The sequence below is a fragment of the Peromyscus californicus genome, unplaced genomic scaffold (genome assembly GCF_007827085.1).
Source record: "Peromyscus californicus insignis strain IS unplaced genomic scaffold, ASM782708v3 Scaffold_6__1_contigs__length_162567912, whole genome shotgun sequence".
NCBI classification, from domain to species: Eukaryota; Metazoa; Chordata; class Mammalia; order Rodentia; family Cricetidae; genus Peromyscus; species Peromyscus californicus.
The window spans coordinates 130,641,147-130,656,405 of NW_026294584.1; the positions used below are offsets into that span (position 1 = coordinate 130,641,147).

General features: G+C 45.8%; 1 protein-coding gene across 5 annotated transcripts; it reads right to left on the reverse strand.

Annotated features, from left to right (window-relative positions):
- Window positions 1-3,633: 3,633 nt before the first annotated feature.
- On the reverse strand, window positions 3,634-15,190 carry Mbd4 (methyl-CpG binding domain 4, DNA glycosylase). Of its 5 annotated transcripts, none has more exons than XM_052722017.1 (8): window positions 14,913-15,190; window positions 12,069-12,290; window positions 10,548-11,368; window positions 7,234-7,305; window positions 7,020-7,154; window positions 6,280-6,429; window positions 5,810-5,913; window positions 3,634-4,148 (listed from the first exon to the last, which is right to left on the reverse strand). In XM_052722017.1, exons 1-8 carry the CDS (start codon window positions 14,996-14,998, stop codon window positions 4,071-4,073), a joined length of 1,668 nt encoding a protein of 555 aa, XP_052577977.1. In that variant the 5' UTR covers window positions 14,999-15,190; the 3' UTR covers window positions 3,634-4,070. The 5 variants fall into 5 exon arrangements, with proteins under 5 accessions (XP_052577977.1, XP_052577976.1, XP_052577978.1 ...); XM_052722016.1 differs by having other exon boundaries at window positions 7,234-7,308; window positions 14,913-15,189; XM_052722018.1 differs by lacking the exon at window positions 14,913-15,190 and adding an exon at window positions 14,662-14,906 and having other exon boundaries at window positions 7,234-7,308.
- Window positions 15,191-15,259: the final 69 nt, after the last annotated feature.

Sequence of the window (15,259 nt, forward strand, 5' to 3'; positions counted from 1 at the left end):
ATTATTTTGTACTGCAGGCACTGAGCCCTAGACTTGTTCGTGCCAGGCAAACACAACTGTCCAACTATGTCTCTGACCCTAAAAGGGTCATTTCTAAACTTTATGTCAAAAAACAAAGATCAACATTTGAACAAGTTCTCTGTGCTGGGGCCCACCTTCCTTTAAACATCTTCCTTTAAACATTGACAAAACCATGAGAACAAGGCTGCAGGATTTCACTGAGATATGAGGAAAGACACGGAGACCCGGTGATCTTAGCTGCTGAAAGGGAAGAGGCAGGCCTGGAACCCCAGCAACCAGCCAGGCAGAGCTCCCCTCCGTGGTGATGGGGAGGGGGTCTGTAAGTGGCCTTGCCCTGTAGCCTTACTTACCTCCCAGCTGACGTTTGGGAATTTTGCTGTACTACCTAACCTTAGCTGTGGCCCTGCGATGCCAAGATTTCTCCATACCGAGCTGCTTGTGTGTCTGTCCATCCTCACACTTACCCCTTTTCTTCTCTTCCATTACTGTTTGCACCATCCTCTCGTCCTGGGAGGTCTCTACAGAGCCTTTTCATCCTTCTGTCTCTCCCCAGCCCAGGGCTCTGCACTTGTGTGTGCTGCTGTGATGTCTGTGAAAATGTGATGGGTTATTGTGAAGTGGAAGGGGAGGTGTGGCCAGCTTTCCTGTTCTTTGGTCAGACTGCATCTCGCTTCACATTTTATGTGTACTTACTATTTCTATGTATGAATGCACACTACCCATGTGCCTGGTGCCAGGGGAGGGCAACAGATCCCCTGGAGCTGTGATCCTTCGTGGAGATGCTGGGAACTGAACTGGACTACTCCGAGTCATCTCTCCAGCCCCAGCATCCCTCCTTAACAGCTGCTGTGTGCACCAGAGGGGAAAATCAATTAGCCTGCATCCTAGCACATCTGCCTGTGCACATGCTATCCTACGACAAATAGCTTCCTGACAGTTGGTTTACTTTGCCTTCATTCGATTTAATTTTCAAACTAAACCTTAGAATGACAATTGGCAATTAAGACTTAATAATTTAGGACTTCATTTGGTGATTTCTAAGGCAAATGCTTTGAGGTTAGAACCATGATACTACACCACCTGTCATGGAAATGGCATTAAACATAAAAAGGTCCCATTCTTAACTGGGAGAGGAGATGAGATTTCACAAAGGATCAGGGTTAAGGGAGTGAGTTGCAATGGAGCCATGGGCAGATAAGATGTTCACATTCTCACAGGGATGCTAAGGTCAAACCACAGTTCCTAAAAGCCAATGGGAGTGGCCAAGAACACACACATGATGCCAAAGGACCTAACTTTTATTTTTTTTTTTTTCCGAGACAGGGTTTCTCTGTGTATTTTTGGTGCATTTCCTGGAATTCACTCTGTAGCCCAGGCTGGCCTCAAACTCAGAGAGATCCGCCTGCCTTTGCCTCCCGAGTGCTGGGATTAAAGGCGTGCGCCACCACTGCCTGGCAGGACCTTCCTTTTTAATAAAAATATTTTTATTAATTACCTAATGTACTGTGAAACCTATTTGTACATCAGATCTGAAGAATTCCATTAAACAGGGCTGGACGGTGGTGGCCAACACCTTTAATCTCAGTATTTGGGAGGCAGAGGTAGGCAGATCTCTGTGAATTTGAGGCCAGCCTGGTTTATAGAGATAGTTCTAGGACATCCTAGGTTACACAAAGAAACCCTTTCTCAAAAAAACAAAGAATTCCACTAAACAGGACAACCAGTCACTTCTCCAAACATAGCTTTTATATAATTTAACAAGTTTAGTTTATATTTTTTGATATGGAGTTCTGATGCATAGCCAAGGCTGCCCTCACTCACATAAGCCAAGCTGCCTTGAATTCACAGCAGTCCTCCTGCCTCAGTATCCCCAGTGCTGGGATTTTACATATGCTCCCCAATGCCCCTGTTTATTTTCTTACTGTGCCACTGGTGGACCTTTAGGGTTTTTTTGTTTGTTTGTTTGAGACAGGGTCTCACCATGTAGCCCACATTGTCCTAGAAACTACAATGTAGCCCAGGTTGAACTTGATCATAATCCTCTCTAGACTCCCAAGGATTAGGATTATAGTAGTGTGCACCATGACAGGCATGGGTGGACCTTTGTTACTGATATATTAGGATATATTTTGTTAATGAAAAATGGGATCTGCAGGGCAGTGGTGGTGCACACCTTTAATCCCAGCACTCGGGAGGCAGAGTCAGGCAGATTTCTGTGAGTTCCAGGCCAGCCTGGACTACAGAGCAAGATGCAGGACAGGCTCCAAAACTACACAGAGAAACCCTGTCTCGAAAACAAAAAACAAAAGAAAAGAAAAAATGGAATGCAATATTAGGCATTTTGAGTGGATGCTATAGGGAGAGATATAATTTTTTTTTTTAATGTAGATGCACATGTATGCCACATGTGCTAAGGTACCCAATGAAGTCAGAAGAGGGTGTCAGGTCCCTAGGAGCTGTTGTCAAAGGCAATTGTGAGCTGCCTGATGAGGGTGCTGAAAACTGAACTCAGGTCCTCTGGAAGATCAGCAAGCATACTAAATCATTGAGTCATCTCTCTCCAGACTATTTCTTAAAAAAAAAAAAAAATAATAATGTCCCTTGCTCACAGAATCCCTCCTCTCTCTCATTAATTGGACTCTTGGAGCTCGGCCTGGCACCCGGCTGTGGATCTCTGTATCTGCTTCCATCAGTCACTGGATGAGGGCTCTATGACAGGGTATTCAGTCATCTGATCACCAGAGTAGGCCAATTCAGGCACTATTGCCAGTAGTCTATGGTGGGGTCATCCTTGTGGATTTCTGGGGACCTCCCTAGTACTGTTTCTCCCTATTCCCATGATGTCTTCATTTATCATGGTATCTCTTGCTCTTCCACTCTGTCCCTGTTCCAGCCCGAACCTCCCGTTTCCCTATGTTCTCATCCCCCATGGGAAAATGGACAGAGATGACCAGCCAAACTAGTGGAAATGCATGAACTGTGGACCAATAGCTGAGGAGCCCCCATGGTACTGGACTAGGCCCTCTGGATAGGTGAGACAGTTGTTTAGCTTGAACTGTTTAAGGGCATCCAGTAAGTGGGATCAGGACCATCCCTGGTGCATGAGCTGGCTTTTAAGCTCAGTGCCTATGATGGGACACTTTGCGCAGCCTTGGTGCAGGGAGGAGGGGCTTGGACCTGCCTCAACTGAATGTACCAGGCTCTGCTGACTCCCCATGGGAGACCTTGCCTTGGAGGTGGGAATAGGGGGTGAGTTGGGGGGTAAGGCGTGGGGGTGGGGTGGGAGGAGGGAGGAGAGAGGAGAAGGGATTCTGTGGTTGGTATGTAAAATGAATAGAAAATCTCTTAATAAATAAAAAAAGAAAAAAATTATGTATGTATGTAATATGTATGAGTTCAAGTGAAGGTCAGAGGTCAACCCACAGGTGTTGGTTCCAGGGATGGGATTCAGGTCCTAAGGCTTAGCAGCAAGTGACTATTTACTGAGCCACTTCACTGCCCTGCCTTGTTTGTTTTTTGAGACAGTCTCTATGTAGTACAGGCTGGCCCTCAAATTTCCATCCTCCTGCCTTAGTCTCCCGAGTGCTGGGATTACAGGAATGTACCACTATGTGTTGATCCATTTAGTTTTTATTTGGTGATTTCTTAGGTAAATGCCCATAACACTTCGATATCCATAAGAATGGCAGGTTCTTTCTTCAAATGACAACTGTACACCCTAATATCACTTTGTACAGGAAGAGAATACATGTTTAGTCTTTCCTCAGCAGGAGTGCTGACAACTGGCTGTGAGCACCAATGCATTGTTCATCACTGGAAAAACTGAACACACTTTTAGGATTGTTACCCAACAATTACCTTTTCAAATTCAAAATATGTCCACACCACTCAGTGATAAGGATCTACTTGTGGCAGAGGCTTAAGACACACACTGACTTCTAACAAACTGAAGAAGATCCACATGCCCGGGAAGGGAGCTTGTTGTACCCCACAGGGCTCTTGGAAATGGAAGCACAAAGCAATGCATAGAAAACTTCAAACAGGCAGCTTTAAGACAGACTTAATTTTTCATGATTTTCCCAAAGCCAGTCATGGTATTTATTTAACTTGTGGTCTTCAGGGTGCACCTGGAAGAAAGGCAACACACATTAAAGGTTTGGTGACGGAGTTTATCATAATGTACCTGCCATAAACAGGGACCCTGAAACCAGTACAACTATGAGTGTCAACAAATTATACTGCATACGACAGAAATCCTGCATTGCTTACAAAATACCTTCCAGTCTAGAGCGAGCCCAGAGGCGTGACGACAAGAGTCAAGATGGGCACCCAGCTTTCAGAAGTGACAGACCCTGGGACGCTAAACGGATGGCTCTGGTGCTGAAGGACTGCTTTCTCCAGACCGCACTCATTTACTATGTTAGGGAAAGGGCAGTGTGCCAGGCTATCCTCCCGCTGCCAGGCTGCCATCAGAGTGCACCAGTTCTGGGCACAAACAGAATGGGTAGTGGAGTAGATGCCACACTCCAGTATGAGACAGGAGGAGAAACCTGACAATTAGACATTCTATGTCCCAACATTTGCTCTCCTGTGGAGGATCCTATGTTTGCATCCTATGCACATCCTGTGCATGTGTGAGGTCAGAGGACTCAGGTACCTTCTACCTTCAGAAAAAAGTTAAAATTTTATTAGTTGTGCCTATGAGGCATGTCTATGAAGGTCAGAGTATATTTTTTAAAAATCTTTTATTTTATGTGCATTGGTGTGTTTTTGGTGTTGGGTCCCCTGGAACTGGAGTGGAATTACAGACAGCTGTGAGCTGCCATGTGGGAGCTGGGAATTGAACCAGGGTCCTCTGGAATAGCAGTCAGTGCTCTTAACCGCTGAGCCATCTCTCCAGCCCTCAGAGTACAATTTTTTAGAGTCATTTCTTTTTTTTTTTTTAAAAAAGATTTATTTTATTTATTATGTATACAGTGTTCTGCCTGCATGTATCCCTTCAGGCCAGAAGAGGGAGCCAGATCTCACTACAGATAGTTGTGAGCCACCATGTGGTTGCTGGGAATTGAACTCAGGACCTCTGGAAGAATAGTCAGTGCTCTTAACCTCTGAGCCATCTCTCCAGCCCTAGAGTCAGTTCTTTACTTCCACCTTTATGTGGGTTCCAGGAATGGAGTTCAGGTGCCAGGCTCATGCAGCAAATATATTTACCCGCTAAACCATGTCTCTGGCTCACCTTCCACTTTTTGTTTGAGAAAGGGTCTCTCACTGGCCTGGAACTTCACCACACAGGCCAGGCTACCTGGTCTAGGAGCTTAGAAAGGGTTCTCCAGGAGCTTCCAGGCCCCTCCTGTTTCTGCCCCCACAGTGCTGGGACTGCACTTGCATGCCGCCACGCCTGGCTTTTATGTAAGTTCCGGGGATCTGAATTCATTCCTCAGGGCAAGCGCTTTACCAGCCAAGCCATCTCTTCCCAGCACTAGGGGCTCCTTTTAAGGAAGAAACCCTGTCAGTGTTAGAGACAGAACATGGATGGGAAACACCGCAACAGGGTCAGGAGTGACAGACTGCTCAAGTCAGTCAGAGGCCACAGCAAAGGGACTTGGGCAGCACCCGAGGAGTCCCTCCGACAGTTCATAACCTCATGCCCCTGTTGCTCCTTGAACTGAGGGCAAATCTTGTTGGGACTACAGCAGGGCCCCTGTCTCATACATCTAGGCATACTGGTGGACTTATTTTGCCCAAGAGGCAAATATACTGGATATGTTATGGCTGGCGGTGGGCTTACCTGCTTCCACTCATTGACACAAAAGATCCGGTAGGAGTCGTTGCCATATTTACCAATCCCATGAAGCTCAATCGGATACCTCCACTGCTTCGTCAGATATTCATCTGAAGACACATACCCCACACATGTGGTCAGCCTCGAGGAAGACGTGTAATGGGCAGGATGGCCCCTCCCTCTGGAGCAGCGCCCGGATCACCTGCCTCCTCCTAACCACTCTCTTACGCTTCGCTAACTAGTCAGAGGAAATGACTCCCTGCTTCTATGCACAGGGCCACTTCAGTGTTGGGCAAAGATTTATGGTTTGGATCAGCAGGAGTCTGTGGTGTGGGGCAAGCAGGCTGCTTTAAATGTCTTCCGTGCTTGAGCTAAATGACCTCAATTAATAGAGCATCCGAGGGCATTAAAGTTTAAGGTGTGGCTGTCTTCAGTGGGCACAATTTGCTTCTTCCTTTGGGGCTAGGGAAACATACCTGAAAACTTGATGATGGTTTTTGCACGGAGATCATAGAGACCAAGAGGCTTAAGAAGTTCTGACACATCCCTCCAGTCAGCGGTTCGGGCCACCTCAGCTGAAGGGTACTTCTCTAGAAACTCCCAAAGCACAGGGATGGCCATCTTGCCTGGGAAGCAAACAACGGCAGACATGTCTTGGGAAAGGCTGACTTCGTGTCCAGGTAGTTTTTCATCTAGGAACTTCAGGCAGCGGCTTTCTTATTACTGTTTGTGGCTCTGAGAATGGAATTCAGGTACTGTGCATGCTGGGCAAGGGCTCCACTGACCTATATCCCCAGCCTTGCTTGTTTAACTACTGTCAAATCATTACCTGAACCAGTACCAACTTACAGAGCCAAACACCAACACTGTTAATCTACTTGGTTACTAGTCCAAATGATACCGAAACTGGCCTATAGATAACTACCATATGCATTCAATGAACACAGAGGGCTTCCAAGGAGGCTCAGAGAGGGCGGGAAAATACTAACTGCTCCTTCACTGATGACCAAAGCTAATCTAGATGTAGGAAATGAGTATTAAAAAGGATGTTAGCTATCATCCAGCCTAAAGTTCCCATAGGTGAAGAGCTCTGCGGGCTGGAAGGGAAAGGCGCTGTCCAACGTCACGAACTCAAAATGGACCTTGAACCTGGGCCTCTTAAGCAGTTTAGTTCTCTCCTTCCTCACCAGGACACAGATGACACTACCCCACAAACCTGAGGTCCGATTGAGAAATATGGTTGCGATGAGGAGCTTCCACGGATCATGGAAAAGTGTTTCTTGAACAAGATTAAAAGGTGACCGAGGAGGAGTCCATTTCTTGAAGGCTTTTCGTCGTGGAGGGCTAAGAGCTATGAAAACACAGGGGTGTCAGAGTTGTACTCATGAAAGACTTGGACCCTCCCAAACTGCTTGGGGAAGGGTGGGTACCTTCTTTGTTGTACTTGCTGGAAAAATACAGGCTTGTTTTCCTTTTGTCTACTTGAGTTCGTGGGATGCTCTCTTCTGAAAAGTAAAAACAGTTTAGAGAATCTATGTTTTGTTTTTTTTTTAAAGATACAATGTTCTGCCTGCGTATACGCCTGCAGGCCAGAAGAGGGCGCCAGATCTCATTACAGATGATTGTGAGCCACCATGTGGTTGCTGGGAATTGAACTCAGGACCTCTGGAAGAACAGCCGGTGCTCTTAACCGCTGAGCCATTTCTCCAGCCCCGAATCTATGTTTTATGGAAGGGTGAGGCAGGAGTATAGTTTGAGGTTAGCTTGGGCTACATAATAAACACCTACATACATTACTCTAATTCTACTAATACCCTATCAGCTGGACATTATTTTTATCTCCACTTGATATATAAGGAGACTGAGGCACAAGCAGCTAACTAAGCCCCAGCTAGTTACACAGCTAAGTCACACAGCTAGTGTGAGAGTTACACTGGAAATCCAGGCAGTCTAGCTCAGGAGCCCGAGTCCTTTACTGTCCTGTGATTTACATGGCCAGCTCACAGTATGGAAAAACCGCAGCAGTATGAATATCCTAATATATTTGTATGATGTGGTCATTAAAATGTTTTGAGACTCTATCATGAATATTTTCCCACCTGACATTTATTTCTAAATGAAAAAAAAGTCAAGATTCTACATATGATCCTAATTTTATAAACATGGATTCATATGTGTATGTATGCACACACACACAGATACTGAGAATAGGTTTAAGATGGTACAGTGGTTGTTAGAAGTGGTAATTTTTCTTTTCTTCTATTAATTTTATGTGCCTTTGAAAGGTTCTGCAGTTGTATTTACCAAAAAGGTAGAACACAGGAGAGGCCGAGGAAGAGATATGAGCTCAAGGCTAGCCTGGGCTACACAGCAAGCTTCTGTCTCAAAAAAAAAAAAACAAAACAAAACAAAACGAGGGGCTGGAGAGACGGCTCAACAGCTCAGAGCACCTGCTGCTCCTCCAGAGGGCCAGAGTTCAGTTCCTAGTACCAGTGTTGAGTGGCTGCCTGTAACTCCACCTTTGGGGGACCTAATAACCTCTTTTGGTCTCTGTGGGTACCCACACATATGTGGCATTCACACCCACCCAGCTACCCACATCAATATGAAATAAAAATCTTAACCAATGTTATTAAGACCTTTCAAGTTTCTACAACTGTCATTTATTTTAAATGGTCATACTTAATACTCCCTTTAGCCACACCCTCTCAGTATCAGTTAATTATATCTTACTTACATTTGTATATTGTAAAACCATCTTTTTTCACTTCCCATTTTTACCTCACAATTATTATTTTGTTATTGTTTTGAGACAGTGTCCAGGCTCACTTCAAACTTGCCATGTAGCTGAGGATGGCCTTGAACTCCTGATCTTTCTACACCTAACTCCCAAGTGCTGGGATTATAGACATGTAATACCATACTCTGCTACCTTATAATAGTCTTTATTTTAATTTGTGTGTGGGTACCTGTGGAGGCCAGTAGAGGACATCAGATCCCTTGGAGCTGGAGTTAGGAGCTACCTGATATGGGTGCTGGGAACTGAACTCCTGTCCTCTGGAAGAGCAGGAAGTGCTCTTAACTGCTGAGTCATCTCTCGAGCTGCCTTCTCTTGTCTTGATGTGAAAAATGGGACTAGTTAGGGTTATTCCTTAAATTTTCAGAAACTAAGGCTTAACAATTAAATAGTTGCCAGAAAATGATACTGGGGTTGACTAAACACTGCAGCAAATATCCAAGTCTCCACATAATGATGTCAGTGTCTTTTGTATTCTAGTCTGGGCAGGTAAAACCCAGAAGAAACCATGAAACAGAACAAAGGAAGCTGATCTTATGGAAAGTTGAGGTTTTCATGGGTTCCCATTCATAACTACCCAGCTTCCTTTACTGCTTGATACTTTTAGCCAGGCAATTATTGTTCCACTGGGCACCTAGTAACTGAACAGTACTTTCTCTTACACCGAGAACTAAACTTTAGTATAGGATGAGTTGAATACGTCCATATTAGTCAAGGGAGGATGCTTCTAATATTTAACCTGCCCATTATGACAGCAGTAAATCCATATGATCCAATGCTTTCTTTAAGAAGCTCAAAGGACATACATTGAGGAATTCTTATCCATTCCCTAGGTATATGTGGCCATTTCCTGTTAAAAATACAGCAATCCCAGGCACAGAGAAGATGCACCATTAAGGATGGGACTGAAAGCAAAAATCAAGTGTTACCCTGGTTCCACCAATCTGTGCAGGCTGTTTCCCCAAAGGAGTCTCAGCAAAATTAAAATTACTATTCTCCTTTAAAGGAGTTATTCATTATGCTGTTATGGCATAATGAATAACCCAGAGCTGCTCAGATCTTTTTATCTATTATTCACTGAGGCATTGTATAGGCAAAACTGCCAAGCCCTGAACTCTGTGTGAAGAGCACAGTACAAATAATACATGAACTGAGCAATTATACTTTTGAATTATTGAGAGCTCCTAGGCCTTTTAGAGAAGCATCAGGCTGTAACAGAAGATAAAAAGACTGTGATATAGATGAAATTAAATTGGGAGTCACACAGCAGCAGTACAGGAGGGGTGGGAGGATGCTGACTACTCTTGGTCAGTTTTGTATAAAAGTGGTCTTATTACCTACATTCTTCACAAAGAAGCCTTTTAACTTTCCTTACAGTCTTAAGATTGCTGTCTAGAAAGAGGATGGCAAGTGGGGCAAGCTCCACCTCCCAGCTGCTGCCCAGGAGAGGTACAGCAGCCATGACACACCACAGTCTTCCTTTGCTGGGCATCCTGGCTGTAGCCAGCCGGTTCTCTCTCTGCCATAATTAAGGGCTTGATGATCAGCTAGCTCAAAGATCAGTTAGGGGATGGAGATGTGGCTCAGTTGCTAAAATGCTTGCCTACCATGTATTAGGTTCTGGGTCTCATGCCCAGCATTGCATTAAAAAAGTAGCATCGTGACACATGCCTTTAACCCCATACCCATGAGGCACAGGCAAGAGGATACAGTTTCAAAGTTGTCTTCAGTTACACAGTGAGACCCAGGCTAGCCTGGGATATATGAAACTGTGTGCCCAAAAATCACTTAAGAGGGTAGATACTGGGATTAACTGGGAGAACATATCTGGCACGTGGCTCCTCTTCACTATACTCCCTATCTCAACCACATCCAGGCAAGGAATACAAGCTCCAGGAGGGTAAACTGATCATCACACAGTTAACAGCACTTTCACGTGCCAAGTACCTCGAAACGTCTCAGAAGTAAAGTGTTTCTTGGCTTGTGAGCAGCTGGGCATTTCAGAGCTACTCTGTAAAACGTCGATATGCAAATGCGTCTCCCCTTCTTGGTTTCCCTTCGATCTGATTTCCTCTAATTCTAAAAAAGTCTGCTCACGCTTCACATCACCTGCGTCTTCAGTTGAATGTAATTTGTTTGTGATGCCGGAAGTTCCTTGGGTGGAATGAGGGTCTGATCCTGGACTCGGTGGCTTTTCTTCCCCAGCCCTGCTGATGGTCTCTTGGTTTGCGCAGGCATCGGCCAGGTAGAGGGTTCTGTTGAGCTGACATTCCTGTGGAACCAGCTCCCTTTCAGCGTCGGCTTTCTGAAGCACAGACCCCCTTTCTCTGTTACTTCGAGCAGAATGTGAGAGGCTCTCCCTGCACCTCTGTTTGGTTCTCCCACTTCCACTCCCTTTCGAAGCAGTCACCTTTCGCCTGGGCTTTCTCATCTTTCCAGAGTTGGCGTCACGAATGCCCTCCTCTTCCAACAGCAAATGAACAGAGTTCGACAGCCTGCTGCCGCCTGACGACTCGGAATTACCTCTTGGTGGAGGCAACACATCTGTTTTCTGCTTGCTCCGTGTCCTGAGGTTCCAGTTTGAAATGTCACTTTCCTCTGGCTGCTGGGAAGTCAGAGCTGCCAAGCTTTGGTCTTTATAACCTGACCTGATGCCCCCTTTAGACGGTACAGTAAAGTCAAAATCTTCAGGCTTAAGAGAAGTCTCTCCATTTTTGAGAAGATAATTAGCAAGTGAATGCTTCGATCTGAACTTCAGTCCTTGTGGGCTAAACAGAAAAAATGAAATTAAAGGAAACGTAGGCTAGTAAATAGGAGTGACTTTTAAAAAGAACTGAACCACATTTCAGATTTCCAATTAACTGTTTCTAAAAGTCACCAAAGATGTTTGCCATTTTAAAGTAACAAAAAGTGATAAATGGCCCTTTTCAATAGATTTCTCTATGATAATATAAATATATTTTATTCAACATTCAAATATAGCTTAAATCCAAATGTATCATTAGCCATTGAGAGCAGGATCAACAGTGTTTATGTGACTGTCCCCAAATCACTTGATAAAACTAACCAGTGACACCAAAGGTACAATAATGGTTTTACAGTAAGTTTTTTATGTATGTGAGTATAGTGTATGCATGTGTGCATAGTGTTTTCATGTGTGCCTACGCATGTGGAAGCCTGAAGTTAAAATTATAACTTTGAGACAGTGTTTCTCACTGAACCCAGAGCTCACCAATTCCAGCTACTCTAGCTAGCCAGTTTTCTCTGAGGGCTGGGATTACAGGCAGCTGCCACACCTACTCAGCTTTTTAGATGGCTTCTGGGGATCCGAACTCAGGTCCTCATACTTGCTTGGCAAGTGCCTTATCCTGAGCCATTCCCCAGCCCATAAACCTAAGGTTCTTACTAACCTTTCCCATTACTGACAAAAACCCACTTGGCTGTCTTTTCATTTCCACGAGTGCTTACCTGATGAAGTAGACATCGTATCTTCCTGCAGTTTTCCCAGAGAGCCTTTGCTTCACAACCCTTTCCCATCCACACGTGACGGGCCCCTGGCACTCTGCCCCTGCAGTGCCACCACACTGAGTAGAAGCAGCAGGCTCGCGGAGGCGGGAGCGACACCCACTGCCTAGCACCAGTTCCTTCCCGTCCTCCGCTCTTCCCAGCCCAACGGCAACATCTTCCTTGCTGGAAAAACAAAGCCCAAGTGATGAACTCATTCAAACTTTCTTTGCCTCTGCTTACTCAATCAACCCACGGCAGGACAGGACTACAGCAAATACTCGGACCGTGGCAGGTGAGATTAAAGTCGGCAAGCTAGTCTCGTGCCGTGAGTATCTGCCCATCTCTGACAGCTGCTTGTCCTCCAACATGGGTTTTTAAAATGCTAGGAGTCCAGCAGGGAGCAGTGGCGCACGCCTTTAGTCCCAGCACTGGGGAGGCAGAGTCAGGCAGATCTCTGTGAGTTCGAGGCCAGCCTGGTCTACAGAGTGAGTTTCAGGTCAGCCAGGGCTGTAACACAGAGAAACCATGTCTCAAAAAAAAAAAAAAAAAAAAAGGAATCTCTGCACAGTAACAGTTGAAAATGCCTGCCAATTTTTTTCTTTTTTGGTAATCATTCAATAGGGCTACTATAAAGGTTTGTGATAACAGTTGGCATTCACTTGAGATCAGCAGGACTGCTTAAATGGATCAACCCTCTTACCTGCAAACAAGTGAGAGGAACATTTCACATATGTGTGCATCTTTGAGGAACAATACCTACCACTTTCATGAAACAGTGTAACCCCCCAAAAGGCGCATGACTTCTGGTAAGAACTTCCAAATCTTTAGATCTTGATCCTCATCACTTTGTGAGGTTAAAACTTACTCTTATTCATACATTGTGTGATAATGAAATCCAATTACTTGCAGAACTGATACCAGAACCCAGGCCTACAGAACTGTGGCCTGATACTTCTCCATACTATTATGGGGTGGGGGTCCCTACAAAACCTTCAGTGCAGTGTACCGCTCCCTCCTTTAAAGGACTTTATTTACGTGCACCATGTTCATGCAGGTCTTGAGGCCAGAGGGGGCTGGATCTCCTGGAGCTGAGTTACAGGTGGTTGTGAGGCTGGGCCATAGGTGCTGGGAACCAAACCTAGGTCCTAAGTGAAAAGTTTCCATACCCCGATATTGGGTTTCTCCACCAAAGCAATAAATCAGATCAGGCCGAATTAATGTCCAGGCTTTAATCTGAGCAGAACATTCCCGGGTGGTCCCAGGGGAAGAGGAGAAATCAGGAGGGAGGGGCGGGAGAGATGGCTCAGAGGTTAAGAGCACTGGCTGTTCTTCCAGAGGTTCTGAGTTCAGTTCCCAGCAACCACATGGTGGTTCACAACTACCTATGAGGTCTGGTGCCCTCTTCTGACATGCAGGCAGAGCACTGTATACATAATAAATAAATAAATCTTAAAAAAAAAAAAAAAAGAAAGAAAGAAATCAGGAGGGAAAATCATGAGGTTGGGGGCCTTAAATACCCTCTAGGAGAGGAGCTCCTGCTTGGCGAGCTGAGGGCCGGGTTTGGAGAGGGCAGTTCCAGGGGGGATCCCCAACACTATGGAAGAGCATAAATGCTCTTAACAATTGAGATCTCTCTCTCCAGCCTTGAGTACAGTGTATTTTAATCACTAAACTATATATTTTAGAAGGTGAGGGTCTGGAGAAATGGCTCAGGGGTGAAGAGTGAATATTCCAGAGAACCCCAGTTCAGTACCCAGCACCCACATCAGGCAGCTCCTAACAGCCTGCAACTCTAGCTCCAGGAAATCTGACACCCTCCCCTGGTCTCCGCCAACACCTGTGTACACATATAAAGACACATAAATAAAGTAAATCTTAAAACAAAAGCGAATGAGTCCCTAGGGAGACCATTTAACCCAATCTGCTTCCTACAAATAGGGAAACTAAGTAAGAACTAGTGAATGACCACAGTTAGAACCACAGCACTCTGATGGAATTAAATGGGGTTAACTATCAGCTAGAAGGATCTTAGAGAGAGAGACAAGGTAACTGAAATCTGAGGGAATCACCACAAACTTAGGTTAATAAACTGGGTGGAAAAGCCAGCTCTGCCATTTGCTATAGGCTGAGCTTCTAAGAGAAAGGCACTCTGAGCTCAAAATCTCCTTCCTCCATCTGTAAAAAGGAAGGAATTAAAAAAAAAAGAAAAAAGGTTTTGTTGCTGTTGTTTGGTTTTGAGACAAGATTTTATGCACCCCAGGCTGGCCTTGAACTCACCACGTACCAGAGACTCATCTTCAACTTCTGATCCTCCTGCCTCCACAGGCCTGCGCCACCAAGCCCGGGTATTCGGTGCTGCCGATCGAACCCGCGGCTTATTGTATACCAGGTAAACACTCTACCAAATTAAATGCCCAGACCTTACAATTGTTTTGAGCGGTCAAGATTTGAAGACATGCAAATAGGTGCATCATTTTAGCCCCGACCCAACAGTAGCTTCCTCTGTGACTTTTCACATGGCCGTTCCTGAGGCGCTCATCGGTGCTGAACGTACCTTCTGCTCCCACTTCTTTCTAGGCCCTTCCGACCCAGGCTAACTGCTTGCATCACAAAACCTCCCTTGTCCTCCAAGCTCCCCAGTCAATTCGGCCAAGGAACCGCGGACACCCAAGGTCGTTCCCACAGGGGCGATAGCTCCAGGTGTCCGTCACCTTGTGTTGGTTAGAAAGACCCACACAAGAGCGATTCCCCTGCTCCCATTCTATAGATGGTGAAACTGAGGCTCGAGAGGGGTTCACAACTTGCCAGAGGTCCCCAGGCGGGTCTGGAACTAGGCTCTCTCTGAGGGTGATGGAGGGGGCTAAGCTGTCCCCAAGGTTTGGGCTCGCCATCCCTGCTGCTCTGGTCCCCTGGGCCGCAGCCGCAGCTCCAGGTCGAGAGGCGGAGTGAAACTTGAACACAGTTCAAACCACTGGGCGGAATCCAAAGACTGACAGGCGAATCCGTCAGTCCCCACAGCTGCTTTCCCGCCGCCGCCGCTTGAGCTACGGCCGCCATGACCAGGGCCCCGCCAATCACACCCTCCGTCGACGAGACGCCCCGCCCCACCCAACTTCCATGACCAATCGCGAGTGTCACACTTCCGCTTCCGC